General features: G+C 35.1%; 2 protein-coding genes across 2 annotated transcripts; both read left to right on the top strand.

Moving 5' to 3' along the window:
• Window positions 1-15,152: 15,152 nt before the first annotated feature.
• On the top strand, window positions 15,153-17,343 carry LOC149417664 (uncharacterized). The gene is made up of 2 exons (XM_089640121.1): window positions 15,153-15,284; window positions 16,884-17,343. The coding sequence occupies exons 1-2, from the start codon at window positions 15,269-15,271 to the stop codon at window positions 17,168-17,170; spliced, it is 303 nt and encodes a 100-aa protein (XP_089496247.1). The 5' UTR covers window positions 15,153-15,268; the 3' UTR covers window positions 17,171-17,343.
• A 3,171-nt stretch (window positions 17,344-20,514) lies between these two features.
• Window positions 20,515-23,577, top strand: LOC149417663 (dnaJ homolog subfamily C member 17). Its single transcript, XM_089640120.1, has 3 exons — window positions 20,515-20,640; window positions 21,525-22,152; window positions 23,312-23,577. The coding sequence occupies exons 1-3, from the start codon at window positions 20,566-20,568 to the stop codon at window positions 23,512-23,514; spliced, it is 906 nt and encodes a 301-aa protein (XP_089496246.1). The 5' UTR covers window positions 20,515-20,565; the 3' UTR covers window positions 23,515-23,577.
• Window positions 23,578-23,653: the final 76 nt, after the last annotated feature.

Below are 23,653 nucleotides of genomic sequence, written 5' to 3'. Positions count from 1 at the left end.
ATCTTACTTTACTTTCTGTTCAAAAAAATAAAATTGAGTTTTTTGGGTAGAAATTTTAATTAATATTCAACAAAATTCTGTTCCATCGTAAATCGATCGTTTGTGTTTAAAAATTTACGCTCACTAAAATGTCTTTTTCGTCTTAATTTTTTCAATTTTATATTTAATCATATTACTATAGAAAACATATCAAAATTATATTTTTAAATAATAATTCATAAGACACAAATAATTGCCAAAGTTTCTTGTGAAACCATAGAAAAATAAAATTATTTAATGGCCAATAATTTAAACAAAAATAAATAAAGTAGTACATACCTATCCTTACTAGATATTTGCAAAATATATTAATCAAAAGAAATATTTTCAGTAAATAGGGGTATTTTTGCTTCAAATCCAAACTTAAGTTTTGGATGAAAAGTGCGCGCAGCCGCTCTTCGTAATATTCGTAAAAGTAGACATATATGCACTTTTTCCTTTTATTTAAAGCTTATTCCTGCCACCCTTTAGCTCGCTATTATTTGTACAGTCTCGTTTTTAGATACTTCATCCACGTGAACAAATAACGTATCCAAATTCCTAGTAAAATTAGGGGGACATCTGTAACTGAACGTCTAAATTCGATAAGCACCCACTGACTTTCTGCTTATAGTAACCACTTGAGAGGGTACTCGTAACTCGTACAAGGAGGGCCTGTATTACCAGCCTTATCAGAGTGTACAAGTACAGGGTACAGGATACAAGGGAATAGATTACTTAACTTCTGCGGTGAGTCACAGTTATATTAGTTCTCGTTCTCAGTGGAGACCGTACAGCCAGTTCGGGTATTTTAAGTACCGCTGTCTACGCCTAGTGCGAACTAGATCTGTGTTCAGTATCTGGTGGCTGTTGGGGGATTAGGGTGGGGCATGACGACCAAAACAGACTTCTTGAAAAAACATTTATCACTAAGGGGTGGATTTTTCCACCATTTGTCTGATTGTCAGCGTTTATTTTTATTCAGCAATATGCAATTCAGATATGTTGGTATCTATGCATGTTTCAATCGGAATTCGCGTTTTAAGTGAGAAAAAAATAGGTGGTGCAATGTTGACTCAAACATTGAGTGACTGGTTTTGGTGACTGGGTATATCATCAAAATGACAATTCAATACACCTACAAAAAGTGGTGTAAAATCATGAAAATTGATGAAACAAAAACTAGGTTAAATGGGTTACATATGTAACTATTGAACCTGGTTTTTGTTTCATCACTTTTAATGACTCTATATTACTTTTTAAAGGTGTTTGGAATTTTCATTTTGATGAAATATCATGGAACCCTTATATTTTATGTATACACAAGGAGAAAAATGAGTATTACTATTTACTGAGAATCTCTTCAAATTATTGGTAATTCGAATGAATTACCAATATTTACTAAAACCTGTTAATTAAAGGTTTTCGTAAATAACGAATATATTATCACGATAACACATGTTCCAACATCGTAATAATACATTCGTATTAAACTAAAAGTTTATCAGGCAACCTGTTAATTCATTCGTTAGGCCTGCAATCCCATTAATAGCAATAATTTTAGGAGTTTCTTCATACATAGCATTTTTCTCCGTGCACTTTCGAGTGTGATTTCTTTGCGAAACGAAGAAACAGTTATTCGTCAAACTTTCCTTTTTTAGCGAAGATGGGGTACAACAACAAATTTGTAGTTTTATGGTTTTGTGTGCAACTTGAAAACACTGATTTCCTAGTTATAGTAATTATCTTAAAACCACATTGGAACCAAAAACCAGAAGTGCTGCCACGAGCAATGATACCTGGCAACGCATTAGGAAGTAATGCAAAATCATGATTTTTGGTTTGAAAATTTAAATGCTTAGAATTTTTTAATTAAATACAGCCAGTAGAGTATATCTTTCCCTTAGAAATAATCAAGCATTTTGTTGATAAGTCTTTTTATAAGCCTGGAAAAAAAAGTTTCAGACCTACGAAAACTGATTTAAAGTTCAAAATTTCATACTTACGAACCCATTTTCGGTTATTGTAAATGGGTTTTATTTATTTATTTATTTATTAAAAAGCCATAAAATAGCTTTTACAATACAGTGATAATCGAATTACAAGCGTACACTGGTAAACAGGATAATAATAGCAATTAATTATAGAAGAATTAATGCGTACACAAAAACACTATTGCAAGTGATGCATTTATTAATATAAGCAGGAAGACAATTCATAATTCAAAAGAAATATATACCAGTGTAACAATAGTTAAACTAATTTATATTAGGCTTGTATAAGACCTGACATAAGTCGAAGTGTGAGGTGTCTATGATAATAGTCAGTAGTGAGTTTATTGTTACCCACAAAATTAATTGTACTTGGAATAGCTGAGTAGGCATCGCAACTTGGCATTAACAATTCAGGGCTGTCAGCGATTCAATGATACTTATGGAAAAGAAATAATAATGTTTAATAAAATAATACATATGTTAACTAACACTTTAGAAAATGATCGAAAATAAATATATATTTGTGCTTGAACTTCGCAAAATAAAATAAATATGTATTTGTGCTTGAACTTCGCAAAATAAAATAAATATATATTTGTGCTTGAACTTCGCAAAATAAAATAAAACACTTTTTGGAGGTTTTTTTTCTTGCATAAATCAAAACCGGCGGCTGGTGTTAAGCGGAAATTTAAACCTTATCGCCATTTACATAAGGATTGTAATTGTTATCGCTTCGATTCCGAGTGTTACACGACGTGGTATATCTCAAAACAAAAATTACCAAAAAATAAGACGTACCTAGTTACATAAGTACAAGTAAAGATACCTCCTTTTCCAATCCCCTTCAGCAAACAATGGGGTTGTTGAACCAGCGCCACCGCCACCCCGTGAGTCAGCCCGCCCTGTGGCGGTGGGGGGCGGTGGGGGGCGGTGGGGGCGGATCCACCCGCTACAACACGTCAAACACAGGTCCCGGCTTAGGGGTTGTTGGGTAAATATTATTGCCTGTATCTGCATGTCATCTCGCTAACTAAACAGATTACTGCAGCAGTCAATCAAACGGTTTATATGTTGGTAAAGCTGATGTGAGGGATTAGCGATTTGATATTTATTTCATGAGAATATCAAAAATCACGGGATATTATAAAAAAAACTTTGAAAAAGACAATTAAAATAATTTTGTGTTAAAATATTATATTAATCGGTAGGTACCTATCAAAAAATAGGGTAGGTAAAATATTTAAATATTTTACTTCTTTATAGCTTGTCTGAATTATTCTTCAAAGAAGTTGTTCCAATTTTGAAAATTAAACTTTAATTTTTTTAAAACATGAATAATTCACGCAGAAATAACGCACATCACAGACAACCGAAATTAGTATGTTTGCGATTCCAAGTTTGAAAATGACAGCTCAGAGCAAATTTGAGATCATTAAACGTGATTAATTTCACGTAGGAATAATACACATTAGGAAAAACCAAAATTAATATTTTTGAAAATGACACTCAGATTCAAAGCAAATTTGAGTTCATTATACGTGAATACTTTCACGTAGGTAAAAAGCACATCACACAAGCGAAATCAGTATGTTTAATAATAGGTACCTATTTTAAGCTTTTTTTTTAAAGAACCCTTCAATCTTCATTAAGTATACATTATAAAAGTTTTACCAACAAAAGTGATAAGATTTTGTTATCTGTGTGAAGTTTTTTTCTCAGAGAACCCCTCACCTAGAATAGATTATACATACCTATTAGAAATGCCTTCCATGTAGATTTGAATGGAAAGCACTTGGAAGTTATAAATTAAATAAATAACAATTATTTTCTTGCCTATATTCGTTTTTAGGCATGCATTATAAAACAACAACGCATAAATTTCATTTAATTTGCTCTTGTAACCAAAAAACGTGATAAAACTCAGCCGAAGCCTTAAATTTAGTCTCGTGATGAATAACTGAAAACTTTAGTAAAAACGGTTGACGACGACAAAAAACTGTCCAAAGAAGCGAAGCTAGCAATCCACAATGGAGTGCTGTTACCTACCCTGATGTATGGCAGTGACGATGGAACTAGCAGAGAGAGGATGAAAGTAGACTGAATTCTGTAGAAATGAGGGGGGGAAATCCCTGAGGGGTTAGTGTGGTAAAACCATGCACGATCGTGTGAGAAATGTGTAGTTTCGCAAAGAGTGCAAAGCAAAATGTAATGAGTAAGATTGGTAAAGGACGCTTACGTCGGGAACATCCGAGGAAGAAATGGCAGGATCATGTGAACCATATACTTGATTCAGGCCTTGTCAAGAGACAGAATACCAAAATGGTATGTATAAGGCGTTATATAAATTTGAATAAAGCAAGGAGTATTGTTAGATATTTTGCAATAGAATTTATAGGGATCATAAATTTTTCATGCTACGCATAAAGAGTACGAAACAAAACAACAACTTTTCAGGAGAGCGATTTCAAATTTATAAACTGTGATTACTTCCATCGGGTGATTCGGTATCAAAAATGTCTATTTTTAATTGAAATATATTTTTGGTATTTTTTTGTATTTTAAATCACGTGAAGATATTGTCCTAGAAATTCAAAAAATCTTTTTTTTAAGTAAGTTAATGAGTAAAATCTTTTTTGATTTTTCTGTTTCAAATTTTCGTTTACGAATCGCTAATATTGTCTTCAATAATTCAATATTTCAATTTGAGGTTTTACTCATTTAATTTATTCAAAAAACTAAAATATTCTTCCTAGACTTGCAGAAAAAGTCAATAGATGTCGGACATTAAAATAAAAATAATGTATATTTATCTAAGACACTCTCTAGGTTGTATTTAGTTCGGGTTGAATCTTGCATAAATATAGGTGCCAAGAAAAATGTGAGGTGAGAAAAATTAAGATAATGTTGGTAGATCTTATTCGAAGTATGATACAGTTAAATATGACCGAAGGAGATAGGGTCCCATTAGCTCAGTTAGTATAGCGGTGCCCCGGCAAGGTAAAGGTCCTGGGTTCGAGTCTTAGATGTGACCGTATCTTTTTCTGATTTTTCTGTTTCAAATTTTCGTTTAGGGATAGCTAATATTGACGTTGTTATGAATATTGAATATCTTTAACAACAATCAAAAATGTTAATTTCGTCTGTGTGTCTGTAACTCTAGTTCAATGGACCCTAATACTCGGATTCGCTCTGAATTTAAATGTCATTTTCTTAATTTTGATGCGTTTGTTTGGAGAATTCAAACAAGCGATAAAGCACCTACCTACCTACATAATAATACTTTATTGTTTACAAAATTGGTACTGATATGACAAGACCCAAGAATTCAGACAATCAGAGCTAGTAAATTAAATAAATTCTACGGAAGCATGAAACATAATCTGCAGGACATGGGACGTCTGACGGAATAGGGGATATATTTTATTATAGTCAAGCTCAACGTCAGAAAAAACACAACCACTCATCTCTACGAGAAATACATTTCAACATAAGTTTTCATCAGTCACCGGCTTACACCCCTATTTACCATTATTTACTGAGGGAATCCGACTACTTGCAAGAGGGTTGTATATTATTTCAAATCTGAAAAGAAAATTTGACGCACAATAGGCGTGACTCCTAAAAATAACTATGGACCATAGATTTTTTTCGATAGCGAAAAAATAAAAACAAAATATTCAAATTAAAATAGAGATTCGTGGAAAACTCAATAGATGTCGCACATTAAAAAAAATATGTATTTATCCAAGACAACTAGATATCATAGACATCTAGATTGCATTTAGTTCTGGAAGAATCTTGCAATTGTACATACAAATAAAACATACGTTTTGGAAAAAAAGGTTAATGTTAGTGTTGGTAATTCTTAGTTGAAGTATGATGCAGTTAAATATGAGCGAAGGGGACAGGATCGAATTAGCTCAATGGTAAAGCGAAGCCCCGTCAAGTCTGAAACCTGGGTTCAATTCCTAGGCGAGATGGAATCTTTTTCAGATTTTTCTAACAATAAACATAAAATTACTTGTCAGTTTGTACCATGCACTTTCGGTATGCACAAATACATTCAAAAGTGCACTATTTAAAATGCCTATCTTTTTTTTCATTCCCCAAAGGGGACACCATATTTCCACAGGATACGGACAGTCGGCAACTCTAAAAAACAACCAAAACGGTACGAATACCCATTCCACGATGATTCACAGCAAATCTCCGTCGTGCAATGGGCTAGGAAGTAGGTGTACTTTGGATTTACAGTTAACAGTAAGCCACCCCTGCAGCCTGCAGTCTGTGCACAGGGGATGGGAAGGTATTAAAAAGCAAACACGACTAGGATGTGCTCTCGGCCGCAATGTGATTCAATAGGATGCTGTGTGCTGGATGCTGTAGCCGGGTGGCGGGAGGTGATTCATCTAAAACACTGTATGACGCAGCGCTGCACTCAATTTTCCCTGGCGTTTTATCGCTCAGTGCTACTTAGGGCGGGTTTTTAAAGGGGTTGTTATTTTTTTTAAATATATGTCTAGGGCCTTTTTCTCGAAACGTTTCTAGATTATCAGAAATATATATTTTTTAAGATTAAATACAATTATTTTTTTACATAAAATCAAATTATAAGATTAAAAATGATAATTCATAATATCCTTCTTAGTCCTCCTCACCAGGGGTTCCTATTCTGAGGCGAACAAGGCTTAAATTAAATATCAATTGATTTTTAAGCTCCTATAACGTTTTGTTCATAATTTTAATTCCATTTATTTGATTTCTAAATCAGGTAAAGTTGGCCTCTCAGAAGCTGGGCGTACTGTACAGGGCCCGCAGATACTTTAACAGTACACAACTGCTGACCCTGTACAAATCGCAAGTGCGCCCTACTGTCGAATTTGGCAGCCATCTCTGGTCCGGAGCCCCTAAATACCTGAAAAAAACCCTTGACTCTGTGCAAAAACGGGCGGTCCGTTTGATAGATTCCCCAATCTTAACAAACGGACTGCAATCTTTAGAGCACAGGCGTCAGGTAGGTATGCTGTCCTTGTTCTATCGGTATTACAATGGAAGATGCTCTGAGGAACTAGCGTCATTGACCCCTTCGGCACCGGTGCAACATTTGTACACGGTTGACATTTGTCACATGAGAACGGGTGGCTTCTACGATTCGTTCTTAAGTTCAACAGCTCGGCTGTGGAACGAACTGCCCGCCTCTGTGTTTCCTCCCTCCTACAACATGGGACTCTTCAAGACCCATGTTCACTCCTTCCTCTCCACAAAAAGACCCTCCACACAGCATCCCCAAAGATGACATAGGCCCTGAGGGAAATTATTTTCTTCGGGGCCTCCTGTGTGGAGTTAATATAAAAAAAATATTTAAAAAAGGTTTTGATTTGTTTCTTTTTAATCAATTTCACTAACCGCTTTCTTTATTGCTGGTGGAAGTGAATTAGAATTAGAATTATAGACTAGTGGAGAGGTATTTATAGTTCCTTTGTGCAAAAGCAGTTTTGAATTGGGTATGTTCATAATGTCATTCTGGTTAGCTCTTGTGTTCTTCGTTATCCTTATAAATTCTTTGCACAGATATTTGATATATCTGGTACTGCAAAGGACTTGAACCATAATATGGTCGAATACAATACACAATAATGTTATTTCGATAATTGACAATGACCGGTCGGTGGCCGAGTTGACATCGCGCCTGGGTCCCACTCGTAGTGTGTTCAATTCCTCGGCCGGCTAAGTCCTCCATCACAACACAAGCAACATTTTCAGCTTTCTGTGGTGGTAGTAGGAGATTTTCAAATACTGTCAGGTTATTCATAACCCGGGAATGTTTGTCTTTCTTTTAAAAAAAATAAAAATAAATAAATCAGAAAATTTGTTTTACTTTTTCATTATTTTCCATTTAAATAAATGAAATTAAAATACTTGGTTTTTAGGTCACTTTATAGATAAATTGTCTACCGGTTTATCTCCTCCATCAGGACAGAATCCACCTCTGTACCATCATCAGGACAGTTATTGTCCAAATATTATTACCCAAATTTTTATCCACCACCTTTTCCTTCCCAGATCTTCATCTCATTCCTTTCCTTAAAAAATCCCTCCTCACAGCAAATCTAAAGGTGACATAGGTCCCGAGGAAAACAGTTTTCCTCGGGGCCTCATTTTGGAGTCAATGTAAAAATAAACAAAAATTTAAGGCGAACGTTACTTTTGTCTTCATAAAATCTGATATTAAGTTCCTAACCCGACATCTAAATTTTCAACACGACATATTCTAGATTTTCGGCATTTAAATGGATATTTTTTCATGTTCATGAAGGAAATAACACTTTGAGCTGAAAATAGTTTTTTCTAATAATAATAAAAACATTTATTCATCCATAGAGCATGAACTTGTTACACATTTCTACGTATTGTTTGACTTAACAATATTGACGAAAGGTTTCATTCCGGACATTCCGGACTCGGAATGCAGCTGGTTTTCAGCTGAGCTGTAAAAATTTCATGACTCTTGAGCTCAATGTGGTTACCTGTACATCTTCCTAAGTATTTTAAAGCATTCCTTGCTTAGCTTGGTTTGGTTAAAATTTCCTTTGCTGTGTATGTATAAATAAAAGAAACACCATAGATGTATTTATAAACTAGAGTGGTGATTCCACACCCTTGGTAATTCTCCGCATCTCCACCCTTCCTCCGGGCTTAGATTAACATCACAGCGTCTGATGTGTTCCCGAGTAGCTACCTAACTACCGAACTACCCGGTGTGAAGTACCTACCCGGTGAATAAGCAGATACAGGATGCACCCTTTGTGATCTCACCCAGGTACCAATGGTATATTTATATTTTAAAACTTGTGGATTACAGATTAAAGCGTGAGTCACATTTTTCAAATTGGATTGTGCATGGTGCTCATTGAATTATAACTTTCTAGGCATAAAAACAAGTAGATACTACCCGGTTTCGCCATAGTTTCAACGTACCTACTTATTTTATTATAAAAAACATGGTGTGTTTATATTGTTTTGAAAATATTTTCACATTACACTCAATTTCAAATAACTTTTGAAAGTACTTCGAAAAAAGTACTGTTCTTCAAAGCAAATTAAAGTCTCTTTCAGATTTTAAACTTAGTATGCAATAAAAAATATTAAAATTTTGAATGCAAATAGAGATAAAGTTTTTAAATTTGCATTGGCTAACGTATATAGCGCCGTTTTCGTGAAAAATCACCTCAAGGGCGCTGATTACTGATTACCGATGGTTTTAATCTTGTAAAATGTAATTACTACTGTACACAAAACTAAAAAATATATATTTATTTATAAAAAGGTATTTAGGTAAAATTTTACAACTTTTTCATTTAATAAAAAATATTTATCAAAATGTTTGCAAAGCTTAACAAATATTTTTCAAATGTTGAAATGTTGTTTCGAGTATTTATGAGAAGATGTATGCATGTGAATGAGGCAAGGATTGTGTACCAATACCGAGTTGTTTGGCGGTCCGTCCTCTCTGCCTACCCCTACGGGAAAAAGGCGTGATGGTTAATTAGTTTCGGATCGTTTTCAGTACATTTTTTAATGAAAACTGAAAGCGCAGTATTCTCGCAGCAGTATTTTTGACAGGTCAGTGGTTGAGTTGGCATCGCGTTGGGGTCCCACCCAGGCGTAGTATGTTCAATTCCTTGGCTGGCTAAGTTCTCCATCACGACACAAGCAACATTTTCGCTTACTGTGGTGGTAGTAGGAGATTTTAAAATACAAATTGTCAGGTTATTCTTAACCTGGGTTTGTTAATTAAAAAATCTCTTTTTGTAAGAATGTGTAAATCATATTTCTCACCTTAATACGAAATGAGATAACTTTTATGATACCGTGTCCGGCTGGGATATATATCTCCGAAAAGCTGTTTCTTGTCTATGAAGACCATCTCCCAAAATTGCCCACGGGGTTAAATGGATTGTAAAACTTTACGGCTCATGCTTAAATTGACTTTGCAGATTGAAAGTAGTTGGGTTTATCATCACTTTTCATGACTTTCTATCACTTGTTAAAGGTATGTGAATTGTTATTGCGTGGAGTTGTCAAGTTACCTAAAAATAAATCGCAAATATAAGGGTCACAGAACGTACCTTTTTATACGAAAAATAATCGGTCCACTATTTATTTGCTTCAATAGATCTCCTGACATTGAAAGCTTAATCTGTTGGGGGGTTGTTAGGTTTTTGTGCTTAAAAAGATGAAAGAGGGTGACGTCACTAATTGAAATGAGATGCCAGAGATGAAACGCAGATGTATGGAGGGATGTTGTAGTGAATGGTGACTCACCCAGCTTTTTTAATAATATGCGACTCAACGAGTGCCTACTATAATAGTAACGCACTATCGGTTAGTGCCAAGTTGGTGCCAATAATAAAATATGCGAGGGGAATATTTAAAAGGAACAAAACCAGGTAAAAGGCTATTTAGGTAAGAACTGGAATATGGCATAATCATAAACTGTTTCAATTTTAAACATTTATTTATTTATATTTTATGTTACCTACAGTCTGTTAACTTATAATATGCTGTGTTATCTTTTTTTCACAAACCCCACACATCTTTGGGGATGCTGTGTGGAGTTTTTTTTAAAATTATTTGTTTATGTTTTTGTTGTAGGTACTTTTTCAAATAATATGTACTGAATTGTATGTAAAAGCACATGCGTTTAAATCAATTAAATAAATAATGGTCTCTCAATTATTCCTAATGTGAACAACCTCATTACAGTTATGTAATTAAATTAAAATATTGATAAAAGAATCTGGTATAAATATTATTGAAAATATTAATAGAATTGTTTTTTTTTTAATATTAAATATTTTAAAATCCATTCAATAATGAATAAGTTGGGACGGGTTGTTTCACAGAATTTGAACAATTTTTCAAATTTCAAAGTTGTGAAAGACCTATTGAAGTTCTGTTATTACATCAACATGGGCGAGTTGCTTCACAGAATTCAAATAATAATGGAACTTGAATAGAACTTTCACAGTCCTTGAAAATTAACTGTGAAATTTGATGAATTGAAACAATCCGTGCTTGATAACATATTATTTTATCACATAAGATTTAGTAAAAATCTGTGAATAATTAATATATTTATATAACATTCCTTGTGATGACGTCATGATGCCACGTGTCCACGTGTCATCGTTGAATGGCCACGTGCGGGGTCCTAAACACTGGCAGAGGGAGTACCTACGTGGGAAATGGGGGACTAATGCTATGTGGGTAGTTGGGTAGGCAATGACAGTAGGTAGGTACTGGAAGTAGGCGGGAAACTCTAATCTTCTTCGTATTGGTGAAGGATGAGGTCAAGCTGGGAGGAAAATAAATAAATTGTCATACCACAACGATAGGTCACTCCGGGGGTAGGCGGAGTACCTACATTAAGTCAGTATTGTCATAAATACTTTTCGTAACAAAGGGTTTTGATAAAATAATCTCAATGCAAGTGCGATCTATAGTTTTCCGGTTTTTGAAAATTTTAAATTGTACCCAAACAATACATTTCCATCCCTCTCTCTACTTGGTGGCTTCCGTAAGGGTCTACTTCCTTAAGGGGATCATTGGGTAATGGTTGAGACATTACAAATAGGTAGGTTAGGTTAGATTATTGTTATTTGTTTTTGGGGTGTTATGCCGTGTTGCGCTAACTCCTTCTTTAGCCAACGTTTCGAACAGCATTGATGTGTTATCTGCCCTGATGCCCTGCCCTGATGATGGACACTGTAATGCTGTCCAAAACGTTGGCCAAAGAAGGAGTTAGCGCAACACGGCATAACGCCCCAAAAACAAATAGCAAAAATACTCTTGGCCGTGAAAATCTTAAATCATATTAGGTTAGGTTTAAGTTTAAACAAATTCCAGAATTAATGGATTCCCAACTTCTCACAACCGTCCGGAACCTGTGATACTATGTTTCCCATAGTAATTGGGGTATGTGTGAGGATAAATGTAGTGGATAGGGGAGATGGAGAAGGTGAAGGTGAGAAAGTACCTGGCTATTCATATCTTGTAACCAAACACAGCCAAAACCATTTCAAGAAACGTTTTGATTCTGAATTGTGGTTTTTACTGGGGGGATACTGAGAGTACCTCCCACTCTGGAACATGCAGAAAGTATAGATGGTGCAAATTATTATTTCATCTGAAATAACAAAACTTAATCAAATCAAATTTACAGGGTTCTGACCCGAGACCTTCGGATTTGTAGTCGAGAGCCTTACCCCTCGACCACTTAGACCGTCATTAGAATGTTACTGTAATATTTTTATTTTTTTTATTTTTTTATTTTAAATACATAAACGGCTATACTGCCTTTTATAAATAAACATATAAAAGAGTACAAAAGTAAGAAAAATAATATAATTACATAATAATAGTTTTAAACTTAAAAATAACATACAATTATTTTGTGTATCACTACCAAAAATAACAAAAAAAGAACAATGAGAAATATCATCATTTCATTTCAACATGTCTATATTGTGTATATAAAGTTACATTATGGAAAAATAATTTTTGAGTGCATGTTTATATTGCGCTAATTTAAAAAAATAAATTATAAATGTCGCCGATGTTGGCATGTTCATTTCCCAAAATGTGTAGTCGACTGATTGGTGAGTAATAATGTGATAATGTGTGTGTGTTATTATAGTAGAACGGTAGAGTCAGTCTATTGTTAGCGCGACCAGGGCAATGAAATCGTATTAGTTCTATTAAATCAGGGGTATCCAGGGGTATATGATCTATGAGTAAAGCCTGTGACAGGCCACGCTATATTAATAAAATATTTTTGGACTTTCGTGAAATCGGGCTATGTTAGTAAAATAGTTTTGGACTTTCGTGAAATCAAAACAGCGATCTTTTGAATTGCCTAATAACTTGAATCACAAAAACATTTCCTCAATTGATTGTCAACGAATTTGCAATATTTTTAATGATTATTTCTAATCTGTCTTTATCCCTGATAATACTACTAGTAATACTTATAATGTCGAAATAAGTAATGATGATACCATGAATACAATTAATTCCAATGCAATTGATATAACCGCACCTTTTGTGTTAAAATACGTCAACAACGTTGATACGAAAAAGAGTGCAGGATGTGATAAATTCCACCCAATCTTCATTGTTAATTGTGCTGAAAAACTAGTTACTCCTGTAACACCGCTTTTTAAAAAATCTTTTAAAGAAGGTGTATTTCCTACAATTTGGAAAAAAAAGTGTTTGTAACACCTGTTTTTAAAAAGGGGAAATATACAATATTGAAAATTATAAACCTATCTCTAAACCATTGAAAAAATCGTGTAGGACCAACTTTTTAACTTATGCAAAAATACTATTATTAGCCCCAACCAACATGGTTTTTTTCAAGGCAGATCTGTTGAATCGAACCTAGGACAGCTTACTGATTTTGTTCTCAACTCTATGGATAGTGGGAAACAGGTTGATTCCATTTACACAGATTTTCGTCAAGGCATTTGACAAAGTAAATCACGACATACTGAACAAGCTATTGAAAATTTGTGTATGTGGAAAACTTCTGAGATGGTTCTCTTCTCATGTTAAAAATAGAAGTGAAACTGTTGCCTTAAAAGGTTACATGTCACATTATATCTATTCCCTCAGGGGTACCTCAAGGCTCCCATTTAGGGCCTCTCTTCTATATTAAATATATAACACATAAAACGACATAAAAACGAGTTATAAGTCATTCTTCTTTCCTATTTTACGCATGAAATTATATAAATTATTGACTCCACAGATGACTGAAACCTGTTACAAGAAGAGATTAGCAAAACTAAGCAATATTGCAATAACAATCAACATTATCTAAATACAGACATGCGTAATGTTATTACCTTTACACGTAAAAACAGCTGATTAATTATACTTACAAATTAAATCATGTACCCCTACAACGAGTAGAAACAATCAGAGATCTTGGAGTACTGTTAGATTCTAAAATGTTATTTAAGGACGATATTGAATTGTTTTAGAAAAAGGTTATAAATAATTGGGCTTTATTATAGGCATCACAAAGTCTTTTTCTGTAGCACACACACTAATTCTGCTAGTTATGTCATATGTAAGATCACAACCCTAGCTTGCCTCAGTCATTTGGAATCCACAATATCAAACATACATTGATCGTATTGAAAATATCCAATACAAAAACACCTATCGTATCGCTTTACTGATCATCGTTAGTCTGGCCCTACCGCTTTATATAAACGCAGAAAATTTTCTGATGCCCCATTCTTATACAAAATCATGAACAATCTTGTTGATTTATCATATCTGTTAGAAAAGATTGCATTTCGTTGCCTTGGACACAACACCAGATCGAACGACTTATTTAGAACACCACACTGTAAATCCAAATATGCGCAAAACTCTTTAATAGGACGTACCTAGAGATGTAGACATTTTCATTTGAAAACATATTAAATGCAACTTACTAACACTGAAAACTTTTTTTTTTTGTGAAATAATTCTATCATCTTAGTTTATTTTATTGTTTTTGTATAATCATGGGAAAACTGTATTACCATTAACGGCATTTACTTGGTTTATAACGTTTTGTAATTCCTTATAATGTTTATTTATTTTTATAACATTTTTATAGTCATTTATAAATATATTGTGTAAGTACAAATACTAAATCAACAACTAAACTTTATTGGTCTAGAACATATGAATAATTACAGTTTATGCTTAAATGTTCGACTTTTTTTTCCTAATTAAAAAAAATACTAAATAAAATATTTTAGTGGCTTGGCCTATTTCAGCATATCGCTCACCATACATTCCCATTGGTTACATTAAGGACATCTCTGAACGAAGAGCCGAAACATTGTTAGCCGATAGGTTTCATATGGTATGCAGGTACCTACCTTTTTCTAAAAAAAGAAATGAAAATATGCTATGCATTTATATATATGGACGTTGCCTACATAAACAGAAGCTTAAATAAATATTTATACAGATTTTATATGGAAGGGTTGAAAACCGCTCACCTAAAATCAATAGCCTCGACGCCATGTTGGAAATTTGGAAAGTGGTCCATTTTCCAGACACTCGCAGCCTCCACCAACTCTGCGCATGCGTCTCTCTCACTTTCTCTCAACTTCTGCCATTCTCTTGTTGACAGAACAACGAACCAAGGATTTACAATAATAACACGGAAAAGCTGATTTCTGAATAAAATGGCAGAGAATTACGGTAAGCTTCAGATATATTACATATTTATTGTAGACTATCGATTCTATTTTGTGAAAAGCTAGCGAGAAATACATTAGAATCAGATTGCAATGCAAACATCGCACCTAACCGATCTGAATTCATTTCGATACATTTTACCTAACAATAAATATAATGCTTTATTCTTTTGCTGTGTTAAAAAACTGTAGGTAAATCAAATTATTATTTATATTTCGTTTCGTGTTTTAATGCGTAGTTGATGCCATTATCAGTTGTTTCAGGCTCGTTTATCGTCTTGATATTAACGATTAAAACCTTCCTGTATTATTGAGATTCATGCATAGTGTCAAAATGTCAAAAGCACAATATGATTGATACATAACTTATCAATTAACTTATCATTTAAATTATTATTATTACATATTATATCATCAACCGTTTTTGTTGTTATCAGCGTTATTTTGTTTATCGTTATATATTTAATTAATTGTATTCCATAGACACAGTAAAAATACAAGTTCGTAAAAAGTTACATTGCGGATTGACGTAGTTAACAAAAACTTGTTTCTTTATCACAACATTATTTATATTCACAGTCAAAAAATTACTAAATTACAGTCAAACACGTTACCATTGAAACATCCTTTGCTTCGCCAGAACAATGTAACCCCCCAGACCTGGGTACAATAATATCATGTGACACACTGCGCGGTGTAAAGACAGGGGAACTATGTCGCCACCCGTTTGGGCAGAGTTGAGAGGAGGGTTTAGGTAGGGGCTGTAGGAAGGGATTTATTATTTATTTATTTTTTTAAGAGAAAAACGAGTCGAGAAATAGACCCGTCTTAGAGTAGGCATTAAATACCTGTAGAACAAACTCAGCATGCCTACATTGCGTCTGTGCATTAGAGTTGACAATCGATATGCTAACAACAGATTGTCAATCAGACGGACCGCTCTCCTTTGAACAGAATCATGTAGGTTTATCAAGTATTGTGGGGCTCCAGCCCAGAGGTGGCTTGCAAATTCCACTGTTGGGCGTACTTGAGATTTATACAGGGTTAGCAGCAGAAAGCAGATAAAAGACTCTTTCCGATTTTGATTTCATAAACAAACATATGTAATATAAAATTAACTAAAAGTTTTTAAAATCGCTGAAATCGTTGAAAAAATTTAACGATGGTTTGTGTACAAATCTCCTCCCCCAGTATTATATCGTCACAAAGTAAAAAAATATTCAACAGTGGTTTGTGTACAAATCTCCTCCCCCAGTATTATATCGTCACAAAGTAAAAAATATTCAACAGTGGTTTGTGTACAAATCTCCTCTCCCAGTATTATATCGTCACAAAGTAAAAAATATTCAACAGTGGTTTGTGTACAAATCTCCTCTCCCAGTATTATATCGTCACAAAGTAAAAAATATTCAACAGTGGTTTGTGTACAAATCTCCTCTCCCAGTATTATATCGTCACAAAGTAAAAAATATTCAACAGTGGTTTGTGTACAAATCTCCTCTCCCAGTATTATATCGTCACAAAGTTTTAAAAAAACTACCTTGAGAAGATCTACCATTCTTCGAAAAATCAACAGTAATAAATCTGTTATTTTACATTTCAGGTTACGACAATCAGAATGACGTTACCGAGTCCGTCGACGAGTTAAAAGCTCGTCTCAACTCCATGAAGAAACTGATGGGAGAAAGACGTTCCCAGGGCGGGGACTCCTCGGAGATCTTCAGGGGAAGGCCTGCCTCGATGAAGGGAGCAGGCCTCATCACTGGAAACTTCCTCAGCTTCGTCTTTGGGTCAGCTTTAATTGTGATCCTCAGCGTGTCCGTGTACGCCTTCTATAACCTTTACCACGCTGTCCTTAAGAGGTTTCCCTCCAAACACACAGAACTGTAAATGTTTTCGTTATTTGAAAGTGTCGAAGACATTATTTCTATGAATTTGATTGGGGCAATGTTTTAAATCTTTATTGAACCCTTTGAAGTGATTTATCTTCGTCTTTTTCGACCCTCCTTGTAAAAGATCGATATTGCTAACAATCAAAGCAATGTCACCATTGCTTTGATGAACTGGGCCAAAGATATTAGAAGAACGAGATATGCTATGTTGGCCGCCGGACCGTAGCCGGAGTTTTTTTTTTTTTTTTTTATAGTGAATACCTCACAAGAGTCCCAACTGCTCCCGTCTGGAGTCAGTGAGACTATGGCATCCCCAATTGGGGGATGTTGTGAGGCTGAAGGTAAGTGGGGAAGGGAAAGAGGAAGGTGGGGAAGTACCTGGCTATTCAGATCTAGTCACTAAACACGGCTAAAGCCATTTGGAGCAACGTTTCAATTCTGAATGGTGGTCTTACACCAGGGCGATACTGGTAGTATCTTCCACTCTGGAACGTGCCGCAAATATACTATATATTATTTTAATTAATTAATTGTGAAATAACACAAATTAATCAAATAAAATTTATTTGCGCACGCCGGGTTCGAACCCGCGACCTTCGGAATGGCAGTCCAATGCGTTACCACTGGACTATGCCGGCCGTCAGTACTACCTAATTAGGGTACTTTGAACGGTATCGGGACGTGTACGCACAGAAATCTGTTCTATGTATTAGTGCGGATACCTTAGCGCAAGCGAAGGTGTGCAGTAGTATTGGTGAACAAAACCGGCGACACTCGGCAAAACAATTCCACTCAGTACGAACCGCGCGTAGCACATCTCGTTCTTCTAATATCTTTGAACTGGGCTGATCCATTGTTCATCGCAGCCTGATCGTCTGATGTTCTAACAAATAAAATAAATAATACCCCGCTTCTCTGGCGTTTTCTCAGGGGTTTAATAAATATTATAATTATCTTAATATTGTCAGACTTTAAAAGGGGGAAGAAAATGTTGATATTCTATGGGTACCTACATACCTACCCTATGATCGGCATTGAGATATAAGAAGATTTTATTACATAATGTAGGAAATTAAAAATAATTTACGTAAATTTAGTATGTATCTCTATTTAATGCATTTTTAAATGAATTTGTTAATAAATAAATAAACAATTTAAAAATTTCTCTGTTTTTTTCACTAATAAAGATAAAATATTACAACGGGTGTGTAATTTGTGTAATTACATGTATCGAAGGACCAATAAAATTTTTTGTGTGAACAAACCATTGCAAAAGGGAGATTCTTTACAATTTAGGAGGAGGGTTTAGGTGCCGCTGCCCCGGGAACCATTTATTGGATAACCAACACCTCACCTATGCCATAGGTCACAGGTAGAGGTATATATTCATATATCCTTCACTCCTGTATCCAACTACATATTATATTCTATTTCTATACCTTTCACCTTCCCAGAACTTCGTCTCCTTCTTTTCATTAAAAAAGACCCTCCACTCATCCTCCCAAAAGATGATATAGGTCCTGAGGGGAATTATTTTCCTCAGGCCCTCTTGTGTGGGTTTAATGTAAAAGAGGAGACATGTCGCATAAGAAAAATGTCGCAAACAAGTCTCTTATGGATACCTACTAGTTGATTTCGCAGCCTTTATTTGAGTGGATTACGGTTGACTATATTTTAAAACACAAAATAATTTTACTTGTTTTATCGCGGCTAGAAAGGCCGGCGAACGACAACGCGTGCGGTAACAGTGTACACAGGGCACAAGAATTAAGATTACATGAAATGCAACAATATTCCCCCCAAGTACAGCGGTTTGTATGTGTAAATGACAGAGATGTGCAAAATGGGTACCCAAAACCATTTGAAATGCAAAATGGAAATGGGTCAAAAATTTTCCATTTGAAAATGCAAAATGGGTTTTAGAAAAGCATTTCAAATGCAAAATGCAAAATACCTATTTTCAAAATGCATAGAAAAAGCAAAATGGTTTCTCAGGTCAAACAATTAAAATAATTTTTCAAAAGAAGCAAACACATTGTGACAAGACATTTTAAATAATAAAAAAGAAAACACTTTGTTTAAAGTCACTTTATTGATATTTTAAAGTCAACCGGTTTCGGTACTTAACAATTTGGAAGCATTGGAAATAAAAAAATCAGTTAATTCAAAGGCTGAAATCATCAATAATCAATTAAATTTAACATTCAGCCCTATAATAAGTATGTTTCCAGCTATCCCAAAATCCCCACCCCCACTTCCCTCCCGCAACTGACACTGTCTCTCTCCGTTTTTCTATCTCTTTCTCTCTCTTAACTATTGGTTTATATATATGTGTTTTATTCTGTATTTGTTAGTATTTTTATAACAGTCCTGATGATGGTACGGAGGTACCGAAACCGGTAGACTTAAATATCAATAAAGTGACTACAAAGTGTTTTCTTTTTTATTAATTAAAATAATTATAGAATTTTTAAACAATTTTGTCATTTAATAATGGACATCAATGTAGAACAAACATATTATATGATGGTAAATCCAAAAACACCACGACTACAGATTATGAAACCACAAAAAATTAGCGCGGGACTAATGTTGCCAACGTAAAAACATAGAAACTGTTATCTAACATTTAATATTACAGCGTCATGCCCCCATGTTCAGTACCTATTTGAATCAGTATTTTTTGTAATGGTATCACTCAATTGCCAGGGCTCCTACCAGGGAGCAACTTGACAAATGTAAATTATCTCTCATAGTGAGTTTGAGAACCGACTGATATTTGGGGCTTATGAAAAGAAGATGAGTGGAGATAGTAGGAAGAATGTTGCAAAAAAGCATTTAAAATGGAAAATGCATTGAGAAAAGCATTTAAAATGCAAAATGCAAAATGGTTTTTAGAAAAGCATTTAAAATGCAAAATGGAAAATACCCATTTTGCATTTTGCATTTCCATTTGAAATGGATTTATTTGAAATAAAGCACATCTGGTAAATGATAGTGAAGTATTGTGTAGATACTGAAAGCCTATGTTTATTTGCGATTGACGAAAAGCAACTATCAATCATTATGTATTTTTGACGCATTTCGTTTCATTTATATTGTTTCAATGAATGGTGTGAATACTTTCATTAATGTTTGTTTATATATTAATTTATTTATTTGGTAGTGTTTGATCCAACACGATTTTTTCGCTAATAATTTTGCAGTAAGTTAGTTATCACAACTCTCCCCGAGTTTTAGTTCCTACGGCGGGCGACGTATTATTCTTGGTGTAAGCACTCAACTGTCAAGCTAATGTCAAACGACAACTTTGCGAAATAAAACGAAAATACTTTAGACCGCCAAAAATTAAAATCTGATAATTGTCAATCGTTACTTACTTATTATTTCAAAATGACGAAAAATAAGCTGGAGGACACTGATCTATATGAACTCTTGGGAATACAATTCAAAGCTGATATAACTGAGGTAAGTCCTTTATTGTTTGTAAACTGGTTTATAACCTAAAAGTGCTCTAACTTCTGTGATTGAAATGTGAATAATTTTGGCAAAGAGGGAGATCAATGACTGTCTGGTGCAATTTGATGGGAGCACTCTCCCCAATAAAGACTCCATTGAAATGCTTGGAGTTACTATATCAGACCGGCTCAAGTATCGGGGATCCATAGAAGCCCGAGTAAATCAGGCCTCCAAGAAGTTGGGCGTCTTGTACAGGGCTAGGAGATTCTTCAACAGTGACCAGCTGCTGACCCTGTACAAGTCTCAAGTCCGCCCAACTATTGAATTTGGAAGCCACCTTTGGGCTGGTGCCCCAAAATACTTAATAAACCTGCTTGAATCTGTGCAAAGGAGAGCGATCCGTCTGATTGACAATCCGCTGTTAACAGACCGATTGCCTTCTCTAATGCATAGACGCAATGTAGGCATGCTGTGTCTGTTCTACAGGTATTTCAATGGAGCCTGCTCCAAGGAGCTGGCAGCATTGATTCCTGATGCACCGGTGCACGTGCGCGAAACTCGACGGACACGAGCTGAACACCCGTTCACGGTTGACGTTGGCTTCATGAGAACGTGCCGTTTTTACGACTCGTTTTTGTGTAAGTCGGCTCGTATGTGGAACGAGCTACCGGCATCTGTTTTTCCTCCCTCCTATAATTCGAGCCTCTTCAAGGCCCGCATTAACGAATCCCTTCCTAAAGCCCCTACCTTATTCCGCCTCACAACGCCGCCCAACCGTGTGGTGACATAGTTCCCCTGTCTGTACACTGCACAGGCAGGGACGCTCTTGTGAGGTGTCACATAAAAAAAATTTAAAAAAACATTGTTTCATTGATAGTTTTTATTTGTTTTAGATTAAAAAAGCGTACAGAAAAAAAGCCCTAGAATGTCATCCGGATAAAAATCCAGATAATCCAAAAGCCGCAGAGTTGTTCCACGAACTATCTAAAGCCCTTGAAATTCTGGTTGACGCATCAGCGAGAGCGGCGTACGATAGAGTTCTCTCCGCCAAAAAGGCTGCTAAGCTTCGTCTCCGTGAACTCGACAGCAAGAGACAGAAGTTAATAGAAGACTTAGAACGCAGAGAAAGGGAAGCAGAAAGAAGAGCCAAAGGAAACAAAACTTACGACGATCGAACAGATGAAGAAAGATTACAAGAAGAAATCAAGAGATTGCGAACGGAAGGATCAAAACTTCTGGAAGAAGAACAGGAACGAATGAGGCAGCATATATTCGCTGAAGCTGATAGACTTTCCTCTTATACTCCGGCGTGGAACTCCTCTGAGAATAGGATCAAAATCAACTGGACAGCTTCCAAAGAAGACAAGACCAACGGTGGATACAGTGAAGAAACATTGCGCCAGTTTTTTAAAAAGTATGGCGATGTCACGGTTCTCATATTATCAAGCAAGAAGAAGGGAAGCGCCCTGGTGGAGTTTGCCACTAAAGAGGCTTCTGAAATGGCACTTGAGCTGGAAAAAGGTATTTAAATGGAATAATAATTCATTTTATAATAGAAGTTCAAATAAATATTTTTTTCTTTTAATCAATTAGGAAACTTGTTCCGAGGTGGACACAAGTTTTATTTTCAAATTTATATCTTCTGCGAGGTTTTTACCTTCCTTTAAATTCTTCTTATATCTAGCACTATTTTACCTGTTGGCTGTGGGACTTTGGTGATGTTGAGAAAAAATGAAATGTCGAAAAATAATAGGTAATTTATTTTAAAGCTGTCAGAGAAGCCGCATACATAAAATAAAAAATTCCTTCCACCAGTGATATTTAGTGCAAAAAATTCTGACCTTATCCTTCATACAGATTCTTTATACATAAGGGTTAAAATTGTTTTTTAAAAAATCATCGATTTTAGTATGGAGGACACCAGTGTCCCAAATACAGTTGACAAATAAAGGATGTTTAATTTTAAAAGATATGTACAAATGATTATGGTGAGAAGCTATGATATTAACATTTTGTTCACTAATAATGCAACTAATTGTCAATAGGTGTCTCTGTCGTTACTTTGATTTATCAATAGAGCGATACTAGTAACTTTCTGTTTTCCCATTGGAACCATTTCCTATTTTTTAGTACAGAAACAAATTTTCTCTCTTTTTTGTTGTTTGTTTTTGGGGTGTTATGCCGTGTTGCGCTAACTCCTTCTTTAGCCGACGTTTCGGACAGCGTTGCAGTGTCCATCATCAGGGCAGATCCGGTAGATCCGAAGATGTGTAAATTTTGGTTGTCGAGTTTGTGCTTATTTATTTGTGGCCTGGGCCCGTCCAAGTGCGAAATGCCAACGGAAGTGGTGACATCTTGTGGCGAATTATGTTATTTGCGTTTAGCTTTGGTGTAGCCGTCAATTACCGGATACCAAGAGCTGTTGAGCTTAGCTCCGTCGTCTCTATTGATATTAAATGGATTTTCTCTCCTCTAATTTCAAACTCTCAATGAGCAACAGCGTGGCTGACCAAGGCCTCCTTCTGTATTATTATTTTATTGGAATTGATTGCCCTGTTATAAAAGTGCCTTTATTATGACATGACATTGACATGACATGACATGACAAGACATAATGTAGCTACTTATTTACATTATAATTTACATATTAATTAACCAACTTTTTTCCCTTTTTTTACAGGACTAGAAGAAAATCCCCTGACCCTAAAATGGATTAATGAGAAGAAAGGCAGTAGTAGAGCTCCTCCGTCCCGACAAGCCACCAGCTCCGAGGCCTCTCTGGTCTCCGACAAAGACTACGAGAGCCTCGTCATGAGGAAGCTTCGACAGGCAGCCGAGAGACAGAAACTAATTGATGACATGCTGAAGGAAGACAAGGAATAGATTATATTATTATTAACATAGGCAAGACTCACTCTTTGACTTATCAAAACATATCAAAATTAAACACAAACAAAATAATTTAAACTGTTTTGTATCCAATTAAAAATATACTAGATATAACCACAAATTAATGCAAAAT

Source organism: Hesperophylax consimilis, chromosome 15, assembly GCF_061612785.1.
Source record: "Hesperophylax consimilis isolate HC1 chromosome 15, BYU_Hcon_1.0, whole genome shotgun sequence".
Classification (NCBI taxonomy): domain Eukaryota; kingdom Metazoa; phylum Arthropoda; class Insecta; order Trichoptera; family Limnephilidae; genus Hesperophylax; species Hesperophylax consimilis.
Note: the sequence above shows the minus strand (reverse complement) of the source record. Positions and strands in the feature narration are given on the sequence as shown.

What these genes read in the sequence shown, in the direction of transcription:
- LOC149417663 (XM_089640120.1), top strand. Translation starts at nt 20,566, where the DNA reads ATGACGAAAAATAAGCTGGAGGACACTGATCTATATGAACTCTTGGGA. An exon ending in TCAAAGCTGATATAACTGAG is followed by an intron (nt 20,641 to 21,524) that starts GTAAGTCCTTTA and finishes TATTTGTTTTAG; the next exon opens with ATTAAAAAAGCGTACAGAAA. An exon ending in GGCACTTGAGCTGGAAAAAG is followed by an intron (nt 22,153 to 23,311) that starts GTATTTAAATGG and finishes CTTTTTTTACAG; the next exon opens with GACTAGAAGAAAATCCCCTG.